We start from the raw sequence: 21,768 nt of genomic DNA, 5'->3' as shown, positions 1-21,768 counted from the left end.
CGAGTGACTCAGGGATTACGTGCCCTGCCACCTGTGCAGCCGTGGGCAAGCTGCACAGTCCCAAGGAGCCCAGTTGCCCCCCGGCTGGCATTTGCAGACAAGGAAGGGGCTGGCTTGTGCAGCTGTGGCAAGCTGAGCAGGCTCTAGCCAGCTGGGGAGGACTAGCCTCAGAGGGAGGCAATGGTCAACCCCCTCTGAATACCGCTTAGCATGAAATCCCTATTCATAGGTTAGCCATAAGTCAGGATCGACTTGAAGGTAGTCCATTTCATTTTTCATACCTGGTTAAGATTGCGCTGTTCGATTCTAAGAGCGGCATTCAATGCTAATCCTAGTTAATGGACTTGACTAAGGCTGCAGTCCAATACACACTTACTTGCCCGTAAGTCCCATTGAACCCAATGGAGCTTACTTCTGCACAGACATGTAACTTAGGTTCATAACAGTGCAATCCTATGACACACTTACCCCGGGAGTAAGACACACTGAATTCAGCAGAACCTACACCTGAATAGACACAGTTAGGATTGCTCTGTTAGAAACTAAACAGTGCAATCCGATGACACTCTTACCTGGGGAGTAAACCCTACTGAATTCAATAGGACATACTTCTGAGTAAACCCACATCATGTTTATTTATTTATTTGATTTATATCTTGCCCTTTCTCCCAGCAGGAGCCCAGGGCGGTAAACAAAAGCACTAAAAACCCTTTCAACACATCATAAAAACAGACTTTAAATAAAACAAAACAACCATTAAAAACATATTAAAACAAAAAATCTTTTAAAACATTTTTAAAAGCTTCAAAAACATCTTTTTTTTAAAAAAAGGTTGAAAAACATATTAAAAAGCAATTCCAACACAGACGCAGACACTATAACACATATCAGCTTTACATAAAAACGCTAATAAAAATGGCAAAACAGCGCGGTAGCTGGAGGGAAAGGAAACGGCTTCCGTTTAGCATTTCTTGCTGCGTGTCTGCACGACGACGGGATTCTTCCGCCCTCCGAGAAGACCTGAGCTGCTCCCGTCCTCGTCGCCGCTGATTGGCCAAGCCCGGCGCACTCTGCCTCATTGACGCGGCGGAACGCTTGAGCGGAGGCTGCAGTTTCCGCTCCGGCTCCTATGACGGACGGACTTCCGAACCGGAAGCGGTGGCTTCGATTCGCTCTCTTCCGTCTTACCTGCCCGGGTTGCTATGGAGGACGGAGCGGCGGAGCTGGAGGTTTTCCGCCGCCGCTGGCGGGCGGAGCTGACTCAAGGGGGCCGGTGGGGGGGCAGCGTCAGCAGTAGTAGCGGGTCAGGGGGCAGCGGTAGCCGGAAGAGGCAGCGCGGGGCAGAAGGCGAAGCGTCGGAGCCCGTCAGAGGGTGGGGAGGCTGCGGGGGAATCCCTCGGTGGGAGCCGGAGGAGGAAGAGAAGGATGACCAGCCGCCTCCGCCAGCGCCTCGCAGGCGTCCCTGTAGCCCCCTCGCGCCGGGCCCTCATCTTGCACCTGCCGCCGAGGCTCGAGGTGGGGGAAAGGAGGACCTTCTGGGGCAGCTTATCCGGGACTTGGTATGGAAAGGAACCACTTCTCCTTTAGCAGCAGTGTACTTTTTTTAACCAGTAGCAAAGGTGCGACCAAAGCTCAGCGGAAAGGGCAGCAGTTCAGTGGCAGAGCACCTGTCTTGCATGCAGAAGAACATCAGAAGAGCCCTGGTGAATCAGGCCAAAGGGGGCCCATCTAGTCCAGCATCCTGTTCTCAGAGAGGCTAACTAGATGCCTCTGGGAAGCCTGCAAGCAGGACCTGAGCACAACAGCACTCTCCCCTCCTGTGATTTCCAGCAACTGGTGATCAGGGGCATACTGCGCCTGATAGTGCTGGAAGGACTTAGCCGTTGTGACTTGTAACCTGTGATGGACAAATTCTCGGATGATAAGAATCAGCCCCCTTTAAAACCATCCAAATTGGTGGTCACTGCCTCTTGTGGGAGCAAATTCCATAGTTTAACTGTGCACTGTATGAAGTTCTTCCTTTTGTTTTCCCTGAAACATCCAGCATTCCCCTTTGTTAGATGAGTTTGGGTTCTTCTCCCCTAAGATTTGTCATAAGAACATAAGAAGAGCCTGCTGGATCAGGCCAGTGGCCCATCTAGTCCAGCTTCCTGTTCACACAGTGGCCAACCAGATCCCCGGTAGGTAGCCCATAAGCAGGACCTGAGTGCAACAGCAATTTTCCCCTCCTGTTTCCAGCAACTGGTGTTCAGAAGCATGCTGGCTCTGACAATGGAGATAGAGTGTTGCCATCATGGCTGGTAGCCACTGATAACCTTGTCCTCCATGAAATTGTCTAATTCACCTTTAAAGCCATTCAGGTTGGTGGCCATCCCTGCCTTTTGCGGGAGCAAATTCCATAGTGTAAGTGTGCATTGCCTGAAGAAGTCCTTTCTTTTGTCCTTTCTTTTGTCTGTCCTGAATCTTCCAACATTCATCTTCACTGGATCTCCACGAGTTCTAGTGTTGTGAGCGAGGGAGGAAAAACTTCCCTCTGCTTTCTCCATGCTGTGCATAATTTTGTACACATCTGGCGTGTCACCTTGTACTTGTCTTTTCTCTAAACTAAAGAGCCCCAAATGCTGCAACCTTTCCTCATAGGGCCCCAGGTTCAATCCCTGGCATCTCCAGGTAGGGCTTGGGAAGACTTCCCTTTCTGAAATGCTGAAGAGCTGCTGCCGGTCAGTGGCAGACAATACTGAGCTAGATGGGCAAATGGTCTGACTCAGTACAAGGCAGCTTCTTTTGTTATGTGCCTCCAAGTTGATTACGACTTATGGCGACCCTCTGAATCGGTGACATCCAAGAGAATCTGTCATGAACCACCCTGTTCAGATCTTGTAAGTTCAGGTCTGTGGCTTCCTTTAGGGAATCAATCCATCTCTTGTTTGGCCTTCCTCTTTTTCTACTCCCTTCTGTTTTCCCCATCATTACTGTCTTTTCTAGTGAATCAGGTCTTCTCGTAATGTGCCCAAAGAATGATAACCTCAGTTTCATCATTTTAGCTTCTAGTGACAGTTCTGGTTTAATTTGTTCTAACACCAAATTATTTGTCTTTTTTTGCATTCCATGGTATGCACAAAGCTCCCCTCCAGCACCACATTTCAAATCAATTGATTTTTCTCTTACCCGCTTTTTTTACTGTCCAACTTTCACATCCATACACAGAGATTGGGAATACCATGGTCTGAATGATCCTGACTTTGGTGTTCAGTGATACATCTTTACATTTGAGGACCTTTTCTAGTTCTCTCATAGCTGAGTGGTAGAGAATGCCAAAGGTCCCAGGTTCAATTTCTTGCATCTCCTGGCTTGTCTGGGAAAACTCCCTTTTAACACCCTGGAGAGCTGCTGCTAGTCAGTGTAGACAGTGCTAAGCTAGTTGGACCAATGATTTCTCTTGGTATAAGGCAGCTTCCTATGTTCCCTCCCCTCCCACTCAGTAGGGTAGTGGCAGATTCAGAAGTGCAGGGTTCCTTTATGATAGTCACAACCATGCCCATTTCTATCCTTTTCTTTTGCTATTGAGTTGAGAATGAGATCCTTGTTAATGCCTTCTTCCATGTTCCTAGGAGCCAATAAAAATGAAAGGGGAGAGCATTACCTACTGAGAAGAGTCTTCTCAATGGCTGATTCACCTTTCACTCTCATTGGCTCCAATCAGCAGGAAAGGACAAGGAAGCATGTTAGAAGACTCTTCTTAGCAGCCAACACACTCCCCTTTCTTGCTGCTTGGCTCATAGGATGCTGGAGATGTTGGGACCCTGCTCCCCCCAAATGTAAAGGGTCTAAGACCCCCCCAAGACCCTAGATGACTACACTTCCACTACTGCCCGTGAGGTTTTCTATTCCCCATATAGAAACTGAATAGAATCCCAGACCTGGTCAACATATTCAGGAGACTGAAGGTGAGCGTGAGACTGCAGAGTGGTCTGTTCCATTTAGGGCTGCTAGCATTTGAAGGAAATGGGAACCACATTCTGTGTGAAGAAATAAAACAACAACAACAAAATATCCAAGCCAAGGAATGCACAAAAATGTCTTTTAATACCATCAGGACGATTCCCAGCATATTTTGAGGAAATCGGGGGGGGGGAGGATCTCCTGTGTGCTGTTTGCTCAGATGCATCAGTGCTGCCGTCCAGCCACTTTGTGACAACTTCATAGGAAGCTGCCTTATACTAAATTAGACTGTTGGTCCGTCTAGCACAGTGCTGGCTGCCAGTGGTTCTCCAGAGTTTAAGCAGAGAGCTCTTCCCAGCCCTGCTTGGAGATGCCAGGGATTGAACCTGGGGCCTCTGCATGAAAAGCACTTGGACACACAGCTCCCCATGCCAGATGGTGGATGGAAGATAGACACCGTTGTGTCTGAGTAAATAGAGCATGGGGGAGGGGGGTTCCCTTGAGGAAGACAACTCCTGAGTGGATAAGGGCAGTGGCTTCTTGCCCACTACAAGTGTTAATTAACTTTGGAAATGTAGGGATGATAGCACTATCTTATCTTCAGTTACTGCTGGACTCTAGTCTGCAAAAGCTTATACCATAATAAATGTGTTGGTCTTTTAAGATTCTTTGTTTTTGCTGCAACAGACTAATATTACTATCCCTCTGGACGATTTTGCTGTTATACTGTAGGAAGTTTTATGATTGGGGTTCTGTCAGACGGCTCTTGTTGCTTCTGAGTTACTGTCTTCACCCTGACCCTAACCGGACCCTTAGATCTTCTTCTGAGGCCCTTTTCCAGCTCTGCCCTCAGAGGGTAGTGACAACGGAGAGGGCTTTTCAGTTGTGGCTCCCCATGTGTGCTGTGTGCTCCACAGTGAGGTCTGCTTGGTGCCCTCGGTGACGTCTTTTTGATGCCAGGAAAAGACTTAGCTTTTTCTGCCAGGCTTTTGATAGACTTAGATGATGCTCTTTGCCATGAGTGTCCTGCCAAAGCTTCCTGTGGCTGTTACGGGGGTGGATATTGTTTTGTTTTGTTGGTATGATATGTTTATTTGTGTTTTTAACAATATTGTAAGTTGCTTGGAGATCATTGGGTAACAAGCGACTAACAAATCTAATTACTAATAACAATAACTGTTTGACACCTGGTTCTCTGTTAAGGCTACATTGTAATTTCGCTAAATGAAACTTCCCCTTCAGTGAAACAGTGCATATCTGAGGCTTGTTTCACACAAGATTTCCCCCTTCTCATTGACTGTGTCAAGACATATTTTGGCTCAATAATCCAAGATATGAACAAGCCTTCTGGCTCCAGAATCAGCCTATTTGCTGCTCCCTTTGTGTGAGTCAGCAAACCAGGAAGATGTTCATCAACTATAATTTTCCATTGATTGTAACTGGAAAACTTTGGTTAGCAGCCTTGGAGCAAGCAAAGATATTAAATCACAGTTTAATATCCTGGCTTGTTCTGGGTGCTGTTAACAATGGTTTTCTGGTTCAGACAAAATGGGACTCTATAGTTGGTGGAAGGCTTTCTGGTCTGTTTGCTGGCTCTTGTGAAGGGATATTTGAACTTATTAAGCTTAGGTATGATCATCTGAACTCCCTCCCTGTGTGAGCAATTCTTCCTCATCCTTGGACATAGACACTTGCAGGCTAACATAATGTAGATATAACTGGTAGTGATTGCAACAACAGTGTCCCATCAGCTGTGAATGTGGAAATTGAAGCAGGCCATGTTTTTGATGGGCTAATTCACATCTTTGTCCACATAACAGGAGAAATAACATTGTAAGAAAAAGCCTTCGATACCTTCCTTGCACAATCTTGTCTTAGTCTAGGGAAGCTTTTCTCTCATTGAAAGAAGAAGAGTAAGAAAGCCAGTACACTGTATAAGAGAACAATCCTCTGGTGGAGATGGAAAATTATCTGGTGGAGCAACCAAAGCCTTGCTGGCAAGTTGTGGCCCTAGCAGAGGATGGGGGAGCTGGCTTTTTTGGTTTCTACCCTCTCCCTTTTTTTTTTTTAAAGCAATATTTTCTCTCCCATTGACTCCAGTGAGTGGATAAATAGTATGCCAGGCCCGGGGCTGGTGTAGTTTTGGGCCTTCTTAGGCTGTGTATTGAGGAAACTGGGCTTGGGATTCTGTGGACTTATCAGTGCCACACCCCATTCCCCCTCCCACTGTCAGTGCGCCTGCGGAGCTTCCTATGGGTACACGGGAGAGTGTCCTCCAAGTAGCAAAAGTGCTGCCCCACTAGTGGTTATCCCTTGCCAATGGCAGAGCAGCACTTAACCCTGCTTCTAACTGCCCCTCAGCTGGTCTCTGGCTAGAGATGTGAAGACTTGGAAAAAATCTGGAAAAATTGGGGGGGAAACATCCAAAACTGGGGAAAAACCCACTACCACCCTGAATTTTTCCATTTTTCCCCCTTGGGCCTTCACATCTCTAGCTCTGGCTAACGTTAAGATTGCTCTTTTAAGTGTGGTACTTAGATTTATGTTATTTTAAAGATTTCAGGTTGTCTCCAACTAAATTGGTGTGCGTATGGAATCATTTCTGCAAGTGCAATGGAACTTCTCCTCCTCCTGCATGCTCACCTTGAATCTGCTGTGTGGATTCCTTTAACCCTCCAGAGCAGATTTGGGGTTGTGTGGTTAAAGGAGCGGGAGGGTATGTTCTGTGGTACTCGGGGAAGTTGTTCTGTGCGCACAGTGGTTTAGCTGGAGGCAACCCTTGTATACTGCCTTTCAGCAGTGCTTCCATTGCTAGTGCATGCCACAAGAAATTAAAAACTTATTTATTATTTAAAATATTTCTATCCTGCCTTCTACCCTATAATAGGGCACTCAGGGCGGCTTACAAAAATAAAATCAACCTGTACATAATAAAATTGTAAAAAGTAAAATCACAAAAACATTAAAATAAAACACATAAAATACAATTAAAATACACACACGCGTATAGGGATTGGTACTAAAGGGATTATAAAGGTAAAATTTAACGGAGAAGGCATAAAATCAGTGTCAGGCTCTACCTTCAGTCCCTCCCAAAGGCTCTTCGGAACAAGATCTTTTTCAGAAGTTCTTGTTGTTAACTCTGTCTTGGTTGCTAGTCTTAAAAACTTCCAGTTAACACAAAGGCTAGAAGAAGCTTGTTTCTCTCCCCTTTGTTTAATTTCAGTGCTTTTTCATTTTTTTTCCCAAAAGGCACAGATTAAATTTCTGATGGCAGTAAATTAATCCATTTACTGAACTAGAGCCTCCATTAGCACACTGGTGTGTTAATGTGTGTCTCCAAGGAGTGGACGGTATTGTTTGTCTTTTGGATTCTGTCCATCAAATCTTTGAGAAAAGCTGGAACTAGGTTAGCAAGAGGGTTTTTTTTTTTAAAGTGCACCGTAAGCTTTTTGATTCTAAGTTATTGGGGACTTAAAACAGCTTGTAAAGGTAAAGGCAACATGGTGTGCTACTTTAAGGATTTCTTTCCCCAAATTGAAAGAATGTCTTGTTTTGCTTAAGGTTCGTGTGTGGGTGAAGATACATGTTTGGTAGAGCCAGCCTAAGAGGTTTCTTGCAATCAAGCAGTATATACATTTTGTTAAATAAAATATCCCACCCTTCCTCTTGAAAAAGCCGAGGGCGGAAAACACATCGACAACATTTTCTTTTAAATAAAAAGCATTCTAAAAGCAGTTAAAAGCATTCAGCCTGTGATTTCAGGGTTTCCAGGAGCAGTAACTTTCAACCATCAAATGCCTGGGCAAACCGGAATGTTTTTTAAATTCCGCCTGAAAGTCAATAATGAGGGAGACAAACAACTCTCACCAGGGAGGGCATTCCATAAGTGGGAAACCATCACGAAAAAGGCCCTGTCGTGGGTCAGCACCAACCTGGCAACTACCAGTCGTACCTGTATTTCTCTACATGTCTGCCCACTTAACATCAGGATCAAAGTTTTGAGCCAATGTGGTATATGACCAAGAAAGTGACCATGTCTTGGATGTTCACATCTCAGCTTAAGAGGCAGAGATACAAACAAACCTTGTTCCCATGCACGCTTGCCCCTTCCTTTTTGGCTTGCTCAGTTAAACCCAGAAGTCTTCAGTTAACCATAGTTTCCTGGATCCAACTGAACCAAGAAATGATGGTTACTAGGTTTGGAACAAGCTGGCTTTGAATCTTGTTCAGTTCCTGGCACCTCTCAATGGAAAGATTAGGTAGCAGGTGATGGGGAAGAAAACTGTTGCCAGCCAGAGCCCCAAGATGCCATTGCCAGGTAGACAATAATGGACTAATTAGACATATAATCTAAGCTGATACAATCTGAGCTTCTATACTTATGGGCACTATGGACAAATTCATGGAAGAGCAGGCCAGCAGTGGCCACTGGTCCTGATGGCTATGTTCTATTTCCCCTGTTGGAGGCAGTATGGTTCTGTATACCAGTGGGTGGAAACCACAAGAGGGGAGAGAGGCTTAGTCTCAGCCTGCCCTCAGTCAGCCCCCACCTGCCTGCTTTCTTATTTACAACCAAATCAGGGGATGACCCTGGCTGGCACCTTTCTCCTCTGTCTCGATTTTGCTTTGTAGAACTCGTCAGGGAAAAGGATGGAATAAAATGGGGGATATTTGCCCTAATGGACCAGCCCCTGCTGATATAAGGCAATCAGTGGCAGATAAGGCTATCAGTGACTACTATCCATGATGGCTACGTTCTGTCTCCATGTCCGGAGGAAATATGCTTCTGAATACCAGTTGTTGGGGACCGCAGGAAGGGAGAGTTTCTGTTGCGCTCTGGTCCTGTTGGTGGGCTTCCCATGAGCATCTGGCCAGCCACTGTGGGAACAGGATGCTGGACTAGATGAGCCACTGGCCTGATCCTTCAAGGCTCTTATGTTCTTCTGTGCCCTTAGACACCCCCATGGTGCTTGCTGAGGCTGCCATTCCTCCCAATATTTATATATATTTTTAAGAATGGGGTGGTGATGGGGCGATTGAGAGTTTGTCTGTTTGGGGGTTGTTTATCTGCTCTTTTGCCTTATTTGTTTTGCGTATGGGTTGTATCCCATGTTAGTCCTACTATGAGTAGGACTCAAGAAATTAATGGCCGCGACTAAATTAAGCTTATTAATTTCAGTGGGTCTTCTTTGAGCAGGACTGACATCGGCTGCAACCCTGGGTGCTTGTAGCTGTTTTGGGGGTAGTTCGGAGCCTCGGCAGTTTTTTCTTCTGCAAAACGAGTATGTGGTGGTATCCACGTCAGTTGCATTGATTTCCAAATGTGCCCCCGGGTCCCAAAAAGTTGGAGACCCTTGTTCTAAGCCAATTCAGAATTAAGACAGTGGGCTGGTTCAGCAGCAAGTTGGTGACTAGTATTTCCTCTTTCTTTGGTTCTGTTGGGATGTGAAATAAATTAAAGACCCAACTGCTGACACCTCTCTCCCCTTTCCTCTGCCTTCCTTTCAGAATGAAATCAACGAGGTTCCCTTCTTTGACGTTCAGCTGCCTTACGAACTGGCATTAAAAATATTTCAGTTCCTTGGCAGGAAGGAGCTGGGGAGATGCGCTCAGGTAAGTCTTTACCAGTTGGGTCAGCTGCCTCTTGCTCTGTTTCTGACGACACGACTTGGAAGTAAATTCCATTGGAATCAATGCGCTGTCTTCAACCAAGTTCTGCTTGGAGTAGACCCATTGAAATTAATGTACATAAGTTAGTCAAGTCCGTTGATTTCAGTGGGTCTGCTCTGAGCATGACTTAACGTTGGATACAACTCGAGACTAGTCCAGAAGCTGCCGTTGGTGCAGCTCTAGTGGGGCGGCTGGTTGCCTGGAATTGAACCAGCTGCCTGTTAGCTATCGGGCCATTTAAAGTCCCATTAATACATAAAGCCCTGAACAGCTCGGGACCAGGTTACCAGAAGGATCGCCTTCCTCTTTACAGACCCGTAAGATCATTTAGGGAGAGTTTATTAGTGGCATTGCATCTTGCAGGCTGTCATATGGTGGCGACTTGGAACGGAGCACTTTCTGTTGCTGTGCCTGTTCTTTGGAATGCCCTTCCTTCTGCCAGGCGTTAAGCACCATCTGTTGGACGTTTAGAGATGTCTTCTGAAGACGTAGTATATTTGTTCAGTTTTTCCCCGACGATTAATGCTGGGACCTTTGTATTTTCTTAGGCTCTTTTTACTGTGGTAGGTATTTTGCTGATGGCTTCATCGCATGTTTGTTGTACCCTGCTTAGAGATTATTTTAATGGTCAGTGGTTTAGAAATACTTTTAAATTAAACAGTGTGTGCCTTATTTCTGGGTGAACTTGCATAGGATTGCTCTGTAAACTTCATACATATGCCAAATTATAAGTTATGCATAGAGTTATAAATAATGCATTTTATGTTAAAAATAAGTTTAGGCTTGATAAGGCTCAGGATTGCATATATTTCACCTTTTCACACCAGTTCTGTTTCCTAAGGTTGGCAACATGCCACCTTAAGAAGAGCCGGCTGGATCAGGCCAGTGGCCCATCTAGTCCAGCATCCTGTTCTCACAGTGGCCAGTGAGATGCCTTCGGGTAGCCCGCAAGCAGGACCTGAACCCAAGAGCAGTCTCCCCTCCTGTTGTTCCCAGCAAATGATATTCAGAAGTATACTGCTTCTGACAGAGCATAGCCATCGTGGCTACCAGCCACTGATTGCCTTATTCTCCATGAATTTGTCTAATTCTCTCTTAAAGCCCTCCAAGTTGGTGGCCATTGCTGCTGCTTGTGGGAGCAAATTCCGTAGCTGAACTATGAGCTGTGTGAAGAAGTCTTTTCTTTTGTCTGTCCTGAATCTTTCAACACTCTGTTTTGTTGGATGTCGAGGAGTTCCAGTATTATGAGAGGGGTAGGGAAAAACGTCTCACCATCCACTTCCTCCACGCTGTGCACGATTTTATACACTTCTGTCGCGCCACCTCTTATGTGCCCTTTCTGTAAACTAAACTTAGAAGCCCCCAATGCTGCAACCTTTCTCATAGGGTAGGCTTCTCGGTTTCGGCGCTCTAGAAAGTGCTGTTTCCACCTGTGCGGAGGTGATCAGAAGAGTTTAGAGAAGAACAGATGGCAGAGCTGTCAAAGCAGAGCTTGGAGAACTTTGTAGTTGTGTCTGTTGATACAGGAGCTTCAGTTATTTATTTGTGATTTTTTTTGTATCCCATCCTTTGTCCAAGGAGCTCAGAGTGGTGTACGCAGCTCTCCCCTCCCTTTTATCCTCACAACAACCCTTTGAGGTAGATTAGGCTGTGAGATGGGGAGTGGGCCAAGGTAAGCGTAATGGGCCGCTGAGGTCTGCCACGCTGCAAGCTACTCTCGCTCTGTAGATTATGAGCAGCTGAATACCTTTCTCCTTGCTCTTCATCCCACCAAAGCTCTCACTCTTTACTGATTTCTTGGCTCAGATGATTTCCTGGACTCAAACGGATATCAAATTTAATACTTTGCAGAACAAAGAATGACCTAGAAAGTGGTTAACCATGAATGAGCTGTTAATGGAACAAGAACAAGTGACACTCTGAAATATGCATTACTGAATTTCTTATTAATTTGGGTGCTTTTAAAGCAGGGATGGGGGATCTCAGGTCAAATGAGGCCCTCTGCGTTTCCCCAGGCTGTGCTCCCTAACCAGCAATAACATAGCAAGCAACACTTCAGACTCATTTGTTGGAACCATAATACTAATTTTAAGACTTTTAGAAATGGAACAGTGAGTGATAGCAGCATCTGCCCTTCTCAAGTCATTAAAATTGTTTGTTTATTATTTATTGCATTTATATACCGCCTTTCTGCCAAGGCGCTCTGTTGATGACAGAAGAAAAGAAACCCTTTTGAGCCTAGATATCGATGGCAAGAGGTGCTAAGTTACCAAAAGAATTTAGAGGCTAGAGAGAAGAGGTTTGAGGAATGCTGTTTAGAAAGAGATAAAAAATATTCACATAAATAAAAAAAACCTAACAGATCAAACAATCAAGATAAAATAATTGAAGAGTTAAAACAAAACGGGCAGCTGGAAGGCATAGTTTAGAGTTGCGAGGCGACAGTAGAAAAGACTGAAGAAAAGCTTCAGGAATTTCCACATGACACATGCAAACTTAATCAAAAATGTAGAGAAATTCTGGGGTGGAAATTGGAGCAGGAAGATTCGGCGGGCTAGGTATCCACAGTAGCAAATTGTTGTGAAAGCCGCACAGGTAAGTGTTGTGATGTTGAAGGTTTTTTCCATATAAGGATGGATTCCTGTCTGGAGAGGCTCCTGCCCGAAACCTTGGAAGGTCATCCCCAGCCAGCTTGGACAATACCTAACTCGATGGACCAATGGTCTGAATTGGTGTAAGACAGCTTTCTATGAAAGGATAAGGCAGTCAGTGTAGGGGACTTGTAAGCAGGCGATATATTTTTTTCATTTCAGGAATTTATTGCACTGGGTAATTTTTTTTTTATAAAAAAACCACTGTATTGTAACTTCTCCAATGGAAATTTTATATGGAAATTTCAGCTGAAAGTTGTCAAGGCCAATGGCTTGTACAATCAAGTTGATGACTGAATTGACTCCCCCCCCCCTTTGAAACATTTTTAGGAACTGCTTTTATTGTGCTCTGTTCTTGACATTAGGCAAATGGGCTTCTGAAACCATTCTCCAGAAGCGGTCCCTAGATATTTAGGAGGCAGCTGAGAGCCTAGCAAAGTTCTGCAGGCTTTACAAGGCTTTTGGAACAAGATGGATAGCTAAAGCTTTTAGCTGGCTTCTAAAGTGATCAAGTAAAAAGCAAAGCCATAAAAATAAAAGACCCGTTTTCATTTTTCTCCCGGTGCTTTTGATTTTTTTTTTTATGAATGAATGATGGAAGACCTCTTCTGTTAAATGGAATGCCCTGCTGCTTTTCACAGCTATTGTTGTAGGTGTTTATTATTATTATTATCTTCGTGATTATTATTGGTAGTAAAGCACTTTGGGAGTTATTGGAATTGTATTGGTTAGCAGGACTGGCATCAGGGAGCAATGTGTACTCAAACTCAGTTGGGTAAGAATAAAATATATGGATTCTTGTAAGTACTGTAGGAAAATGAAGTGCAAGTTTAATTCAATGAAAAAACATCAAAACACATTCAAAATTGATAAAACTAACAGGTTGACTGTTCTATTCAGGTCAAAGCCTGATCAACATCCTAATATGACCAATAGGTGATAATGAAATTTGTCAAAGACCAGACGCGCTTTGACCCGATGGGTCACCTTCAGTGAACAGAAGAAAATGATTATCTACAACTTGGCAGTGCCGCTTGGTGCCCATTGGGGCTGGTGAGGCGGAAGGCAGGGAGCGCAACAGTAGGTGGAGCCAGAGCCAATGGCAGGCGGAGCCAACTCATTCCACACTGGTCCCCATCCTCCTCCCTGTTGAATTCTACAAGAGCAAAACTGAGGCTGAGGAGGAGGAAGGTGATTGGCAGTCTTATCCCCTAAACTGGTTATAAGAAGGGAGGCCCCTGGCTGACAGCAGACTGAGATTGGTGGGGGAGTGCCAGCCCGCGCTTGCCTGTCTTCATACTTAAAACTAGTCCAGAGGGTATCATTGGCCAGTGGTGGCTGCTGCCCATTGGGGCTGGTGGGGCGGAAGGCAGGGAGCCCAACAGTAGCTGGAGGCAGAGCCAATGGCAGGCGGAGCCAACTCATTCTAGTTTTGTCCCCATCCTCCTCCCAGCTGAGTTCTACAACACGGAGACTAAAGAGGAGGAAGCTAGCAGGGAGTACCACTCCCTGATTGGTAAGTAAGCTGGCAGATAGTTGGGGCCTGGCCAAGGTTGGTGGGACAGCACCCCATTAGCCCTAATGGCTCAGCCTCTGTCGCAGCTTGGTCACAAGCAGATGTGCTCACTGGTGCACTGAGCTAGCCATTCCTGTAACTTGTAGCCATGAGATTACACTGATCATGATGGTAAATGAGTTAATATAGGGAAGCAGTGTTTTTCTAGTACTTCTGCCCAGTCAGCTATGCTTCTTGGGCATCTTCCAAAGCGTAGGTGTCCGACTGTCAGCTCCCCACGGGTCCCTCTGGTGAAATTGTGTTGGTTAATGGGACCGGCATCATGAGCAGTGAGCAGACCCTCTTGAATCTTATTTCTTTGTGTCTTCCTGCCAAATTGGTAACTGGCTGACAGCAAAACAGCATGACTGTGGGACTGGTTGGGATGGGGTTGCAGAACTGAAGCAAGGACTTCCTATCAACGCCTGCTCCTCTTTTCTCGTAGCTGCCCTGTTTTTGTTTTCTCTTAGTTTTTAGGAAAAGCAATGAGCCGCCCTGGTCATATTAGACCAGGGGCAGGGAGCCATTTAGCAGGCTGGGGGCCGCGTTCCCATGTGGGCAGCCGACTGGGGGCTGGTACAAATGGTGGGCTATAGATGCAAAAGTGGGCAGAGCAATGGATGCGAATCTTGCCTCTGTATATCAGGTTACTTTCCAGCTATGCAAAAGTGGGGGGTTTCTACATAGCACACCACACCTCTCTCTATCCTCCTTCCAGGCAAGCAAGCATTCAAGGGCACATTCCAGCCAGGAAAAGCACTCAAGGAGAGCATGGCCTGTGGGAGAGTCCTGAGGGTCAAATAAAGAAGCCTGGAGGGCTGCATTTTGCTTCCAGGCCAGAGGTTCTCCATCCCTGTGTTAGATGCTGTGTGATCGCATACTTTGGGAACGGTAGTTGACGGGGGGGGGCATCCCTTTTCTGCTCCTCTGTTTTCCAAGGTTGACAAGTGCTAATTTGGAATCCAGTTGAGATTCTGTGCAGGCTGGGATTTAGTGAGCTCCTTAACGCAGAAGCATGTCCTCATTTGTCGTGGTTTCTGAACGGGTGTGTCCCCCACCCCCCCAAATAAACACCCACTTCCTTTTTTTTAGAAGTTTTTTTTCTTGGAAGTTTATTTATTAAACTTGTATACTGCCCCATAGCCAAATCTCTGGGTGGTTTACAATAACTAAAAACAAATACAATTTAAAATACATCTTTTGAAAACAATTTAAAACACAATTTTAAAATTTATAACAATATAGAACACATGCTAAAATGCCTGGGAGAAGAGGAAAGTCTTGACCTGGCACCGAAAAGATAACAGTGTTGGCGTCAGGCGCACCTCATCAGGAAGATCATTCCATAATTTGGGGGCCACCACTGAGAAGGCCCTCTCCCTTGTTGCCATTCTCCGAGCTTCCCTCGGAGTAGGCACCCAGAGGAAGTTAAGAAAATGGAAGGGGATGAAAGCAAGGGGAGAGGAGAGAAGGTAAGGAATGCTAGGCAGATGTAAATTGAAATTCAGCAAGCAACAAGGTAGGAATATGGGAAGCTGCGTGTCCTTCCCTGGACTCCTTTGGGAGGAATGGGATGACAGGCGTTTAAATAATAACACACAGTCAGACCTTTGGCCCATCTAGCTCAGTATTGCCTACACTGATTGGCTGTGGCTCTCAAGCGTTTCAGCCAATGGTATCTCCCAGCCCTACCTGGAGAGGCCAGGCATTGAACCTGGGACATTTTTGCATGCAGAGCAGATGCTCTACCACTGAGCCATGAAGCTTTCCCTAAAAGTAAGGGCTGAGTCCGTACAGCTCTGAATAAAGGGCTAAATGAAATAGGAGCATAGGAAGCTTGCCTTACCTCAGTGTTGTCCACACTGGCTGGCAGGGGCTCTCCAGGGTTTCAGGCAGGGGTCTCTCCCAGCTCTACCTGGAGATGCCATTGGGGATTGAACCTGGAGCCTTCTGCATGCAAAGCAGCCACTCTACCACTGAGCTTTCTCCGTTTTATGTATGAGTGTGTGTGTGTATATATCTATATATTGTATATATAGATATATATGTGCTCTTGGATGTACTGATGGTAAGCATACGTGGAAGCCTGGAAAAATAACTCATTGATTTCTCATTTAAAAATATATATATTCTGCCCTCCCCAAGTGCTTTTGAGTCACTCAGCTTAGGTTTCACTAGCTTTCAGCAACTGGGCATCAGTACCAATAAAATAATGGGTGCCATCTTTCTCTCTCTCTCTCTCTCTCTTGCAGGGGAGGGAGACTGTTTTTTAAAAACATCTTTTGGCATTCAGCTCCTCACCTGTACCCTTAACTCAGGCCGAGCTAGTAAACTTGAGCTGGAGCCAAATGCTGCTCTGTGTGTGTGTCTGTCTGTCTGTGTTTTAAATGGAGCCACTCGGAGTGGGGCTTGTAAAGCAGGATGCATGAGACTCTCTTTATTAGTGCGTTCCTTGCAGCTGTGTCTCGCTCGGCCAGAGCTTTTACTAGGCTTGGCAGTGCCAGTTTCCTGGTGCATTAATGGGGGCATCTCGGCTTAGGGCCCCTCCTTGGAAAATCCAGGTTTAAAAGCCAGCAGGGCTTACAAGTAATCTGATTAAAATCACAGTGGGATAATTTTTTTCTTCTGTTTTGGTTTTCGCTCATGAATTTTTGAAAGGACTTCCTGGAACCCTTGAATCCACTTAGAATTTCTTTATTTTTTACAAACAGCTTTTTAAATTTGTTTTCACACTGACAGAATAGTTAAATACAGATAACGCAACTAAATAAAACAACAACAACAAGAAACCACCACCGGTAGCTGGAAATAAAAGAGAAACAATAAGAAAATACAAAAGCAAAAGGAGTATCCAGACAGCTGTTGTGGCAAGTGAAAAGTTTCACATAAGATTCTTTGAGGGGGAAGTGTGTAAAATGCATGCCTGGTGAACCAGAATCTTATACATTCCATACATTTTGAATGCTTTCCCGGACAGGTTTATTACTGTCTGCTTTGCCTGTGAATACAAAGTTTACCGGTCCATTGTGAAAGTGTCGTCCTCCTTTAGCTAGGCACAATTTTTAAGTATGTTTTTCTGTGACAGCGATTTCCCATAGTGCATTGTGTGACTTTGACAAATAACTTCCATTCAGATCTTCCAAAACCTGGCCAAAAGGGTTCTTGCTACGAGTGGATTTCTTCACTTTCTAAAGCAGTGCTTTGACTTAAATTTGTCAGCAACTCTGTAAAGGCTTGCCATGTTGGTGAGTCTTGCCAGCCCCCCTTCTTCTTTACCTCTTCTTTTCTCTCCCTCCTCCCATCCTCCTTTTCAGATTAGCAAACCTTCATTGTGTTTCTTTCTCGAGTTCAGATGTTCTAACTCGGAGATTTCCAAACTGTGGTCCAGGAACCACCAGTGGTCTGTGTGCGTCATTCCGGTGGTCCACGGCATGTCAACAATTAAATATTTATGTTAATTTTAAGCTGTATTTTTATGGCTTCTCTTCTTGTACTGTGTTTTATTATATGACAATTTGAATTGAACCTCAGCACATTACATCTTTTTGGTACCAGGTAAAGACTTATTTTTTCCCTTCCCCCCCTCCAGGCTTTTGAGAGAGAAACAGTGGTGGTGCTGTGGTTAGAGTGTCAGGCTGGGACCTGGTAGACCAGGGTTCAAATCCCTACTCAGCCATGAAGCTTGCTAGGTGACCTTGGGCCAGTCACAGTCTCTCAGCCTAACTTCTCTGACAGGGTTGTTGTGAGGGTAAAATGAGGAGAGGGAGGAGAACTATGCATGCCACCTTGAGCTCCTTGGAGGAAAGGTGGGATATAAATATAATAAATACATTTTAAAAAAAGACTAAGATGATACTTTTGTTATTAGTGTGCTGCCAAAGCTTCCTGTGGCTGTACAGGGGCTGCTGTTGTTGTTTTGTTTTTATTGTATTATATATTTACGTTTTCAACAAAGTTGTAAGTCGCTTAGAGACCTTCAGGTAACAAGCGACTAACAAATCTAATAGAGGATGATGATGGTACAACAGGCAGAAAATCATTAAGTGGCCCGCCAAGACCATCAATAAGCTGCCCGTGGATCCATTGGTTTGAACTGACTACTGACCAATCTCAAGTACCTTCTTTCTAGGGAAGGTGATGGAGAGGGTCTCAGCAGGACAACCGTGGGCATTCTTGGACAATATGGATTATCTATATCCCTTCCATTCTGGCATCAAGCCTGGCTGTGGGGCCAAGTCGTCCTGATGGATAACCTCTGTTGAGAACAGGACATGGGGAGTGCCATCTTGCTCCTTCTTCTTAATTTCTCTGTGACTTTCAGTATCGTTGGCCATGGTGTCATCCTGGATTGGCTCCGTGGGAGGGGAATTGGGGGACACTTGAGTTACGTTCCAAAAGACAGCAGAGTGCTTTTTGGTTGCCTGATAGTTACACTGTAGAGTGCCAGAGGGCTCTTGGGATGCCTTGGGATTTCCTCTGAGAGACACGGAGAAGGGAAATTCATGGTAAGAAACTCCACTGGTTCTTATACGGGAAGGATTCTAGCCTAAGCTTTTCCTGAAGAGATAATACTCCCCCCTTTCCTTTTTTTATACAGGACCATTCAGTCACTTGGGGAAGGGCCGTAGCTCAGTGGTTAAAGCATTTGCTTTGCATGCAGAAGGTCCCAGGTTCAATCCCGAGTATTTCCAGGTAGAGCTGGTAATGTACCCTACCTGAACTATGGCGAGCCGCTGCCAGTCAGTATCAGCAATACTGAGCTAGGTGGACTAATGGGTCCAGCTTGTTATAAGGCAGCTTCCTGTGTCCCTGTGAGCCTCCACCTGCAGTCTGAAGCAATACAGCTCAGACACTTGATGGACAGAATACTAGTTATCAGTGGGTCTATTGTTGAGTCATGTTGGTTTTCATTGTCCTCTCTGTGGGCCTTCAGGCTGAACCTGCAAGGGAAAAGCTAGGGTTAGATATCCGTCTCCATGGACAAGTGTAGGGAACTTAGCAGGACAATCACGTCTGCAAAGAGAAGACTGCATTCTCCTTGCGTGTAGAAAGCTTTTGTGGCTGGAGAGGATGGGTAATTACATCACAGGAGGAACAACAGAGACGCAGGAGGAGGAAGCCGCAGGCCAGGAGGAACAGCTGCAGGTAGAGCAGGCGCAGGAACAACCACAGGTGGAGCGGGAGGAGGAAGGACCATGGGCAGACCAGGTGCGAAAGCAGGAGCGACAGCTACAGCGACAATGGGTGAAGTGGCAGCGGGAGCAGCAGCGGGTAGAGCAAGAGCAGGAACAGCAGCGGTTGGAGCGGGAGCAGAAACAACAATTGATGGATTGGGAGCAGCAGTGGGTAGAGCAAGAGCAGGAACAGCAGCGTTTGGAGCTGGAGCAGAAGCGGCAATTGATGGATCAGGCATGGCAACAGGCGTTGAACAAAGGCAGGAGCTCAGGGGGGACAGAATCGGTTCGGGAGAAAGTCATACGCCGGCAGCAATGGGAACGGGCAGAGTCAGAATGGGAACGGATGCGTGAGGACACCGCCCGCCATGAAGAAGAGAAAGAGGTGCTCAGGGCACGGGTGCAGGCACAACAGGATGCTGCCCGTGAGCACGCGGACCGACAGGTAGAGCGGGAATTGCACCGGCTGCGGCAGAGCATTGCGGCGGCCCGGCAGTACACAGAGCAACGGGCGGAGCAGGAGCGACGGCGGATGGAGAAGAGCGTTGCACAGCAGCAGTTCCTGGATCAACGGACAGAGGATGTGCACTCCACCTACATAGAGCTCTGACTTTGTAGTACCCCACAAAGTATTGCCAGCAGCGGGAAGGGCCTTGTTATTCTTAAATCAGTCGTCTTAGGCACTGTGTCAGCCACAATTGTATTGGGGGTAGTAGAGACTGAACAGACATTCATGTCACTTGATGAGCAGCAGCCCATCCCAGAAGGACTGAGAAGACCGCAAAGTTAGCAAGAGGTCTTTTCTGGGAGGATCATGACACAGGCAGTGAAACTGTGGTGGGAAAGGGTGATGCAGTTGGTATCGGTTTTCAGAATCTTGCAGGAGAGAACTTGGAATTGGAAATCCGTTGAGACTTCACCCCACTGAGACTTAATTAGAGAGGACTGAAATGCACTTGACTCGCTGTTTTCTTCCTTTTTCTTTCTCAACGTTCTTGTGTCCCTCCTGTCACTTGCTGTGTATTCTATGACCTCATAAAGGTGTATGATTGGGCATTCCTCCCATTTACTTCCCTTGGAGGATTATGGTTACGATTCAGTCATATACCACTTTTTGGTCCGAAGGCCTCCAAAGCAGTAAAATCTGAGGGCGATAAAAACAAAACAAAATACACTGTAGAATACAGAAAAATGCCATAAACCAATCAGCTACCAACACAACGTAAGACAGCAACATTTGAAACCCAGGGAAGGCAAAAGTGGGGCTCCCCAAGTGAGAAGACACAAGGGTGATGTCAACAGCTTTACATCCCGCACACCAAAGAGCTAGTAACTCTCAGGAAGCTGTGACTCTTCAGATGTGGTTGGACTCCAGCTTCCATGAGCACGAGCCACCATGGCCAGAGGTTAGGGATGATGGGAGTTGCAGTCTCGCAGCATCTGGAAGGTCACAGGTTCCCCATCTGTCCAAAGATGTTCCTCTCAGTGCCCCAAATAAGCTGAGCTGGGCTTTCAAATAAGGGATTGTCTTATGATTTTGGAAGCACCTTTCTTGCTTAATTTCGTGGTAAATTGTGACAGACCGCTTTGGGCGTCTTAATAGAAAAGCAATGTATAAATAAAACAGATTGTTGGAAATAGAATTTATTAGTCTTTCATTTAAATTTGTGCCCCAAAATATTTTTCGTATTAATTTTAAAGAAAAGAAAAAACATGGAAGTGAACCGTTTCAAATCAGTACAAAACAATTTACAAAACATAAAGCAGGGTCAAGGATTGCTGCAGATAAATTATCTACTGTTACATCACCAATTGGGAGAATTGAGCAGGCAAATAAATAAAATCGATCTTGTTGGCTATTTCAGATGAATAAGCGTCTTCCTTGCAGGTTCCAGGCTGCCCTTCACTCCCTCCCAAACCAAAAGGTATTACTGGCCCAGCTGCACTGGCTACCAATATGTTTCCGGGCCAGATTCAAAGTGTTGGTTCTTACCTATAAAGCCCTTAACGGCATCGGACCGCAATACCTGGCGGAACGCCTCTCCCGCTATGTACCTACCCGGTCGCTGCGCTCGACGTCGAAGGCCCTTCTCCGTGTCCCAACGCATAGGGAGGCACGGAGAATGATAACTAGAGCTAGGGCCTTCTCAGTGGTGGCCCCCGAACTATGGAACGCCCTCCCTGATGAGATACGCCTGGCGCCTTCTTTGCTATCTTTTCGGCGCCAGGTAAAGACCTACCTCTTCGCCCAGGCATTTTAAAAATTTTAAAAATTTTAAAATTTGAATTTAAAATTGAAAATTTTTAATTATGTTTTATTGTGTTTTTGTATTTTAACCTGTTTTATTATGCTGTACACTGCCCTGGGAGCTTATTGCTATAGGGCGGTCTAAAAATGTAATAAAATAAATAAATAAATAAATAAACTGTAACCACAAAAAAGACTATGCTGCAGGTGGAAGACAGCCAGGCACATTGATTCCTCTACACTCCTGCTGGGAGGAAGGGCGGGATATAAATCAAATAAAAAATAAATAAACTCAATGAAACAATGCCATACAACCACATACTTTCCTTGGGGAGGGAAAGATTGTAAAAAAACCTGCATTTGGGCATTGCTTTGCTTGGGCCATTAGATTGGTTCACTGGGGCGGATGGCTCACTAAGAGGAAGCGCTGGTTCATCTTTCCCATAATATATTCTAAAGTAATTTACTGTATATTTTTACAGCTGAATGTAATGTACATTTAGAGCCTGTTTTGAGAAGTACGTA

At 45.5% G+C, this 21,768-nt stretch overlaps 1 protein-coding gene across 2 annotated transcripts in view; it reads left to right on the top strand.

The window, feature by feature from the left end:
- Window positions 1-1,120: 1,120 nt before the first annotated feature.
- The window catches only part of FBXW8 (F-box and WD repeat domain containing 8), a 78,682-nt gene continuing 58,034 nt past the window's right edge, over window positions 1,121-21,768 (top strand). Inside the window, exons 1-2 of one of the 2 annotated variants that reach the window (XM_061602897.1) lie at window positions 1,121-1,559; window positions 9,454-9,558. In XM_061602897.1, the coding sequence (XP_061458881.1) occupies window positions 1,203-1,559; window positions 9,454-9,558 (462 nt within the window). In that variant the 5' untranslated portion in view covers window positions 1,121-1,202. The remainder of the gene's footprint in view (window positions 1,560-9,453; window positions 9,559-21,768) is intronic. The other variant, XM_061602898.1, reaches the window with a different exon arrangement.

The sequence above is a fragment of the Rhineura floridana genome, chromosome 19, assembly GCF_030035675.1.
Source record: "Rhineura floridana isolate rRhiFlo1 chromosome 19, rRhiFlo1.hap2, whole genome shotgun sequence".
Classification (NCBI taxonomy): Eukaryota; Metazoa; Chordata; class Lepidosauria; order Squamata; family Rhineuridae; genus Rhineura; species Rhineura floridana.
The sequence above is the reverse complement of the archived record's forward strand: the minus strand, read 5'-3'. Positions and strand labels throughout refer to the sequence as shown.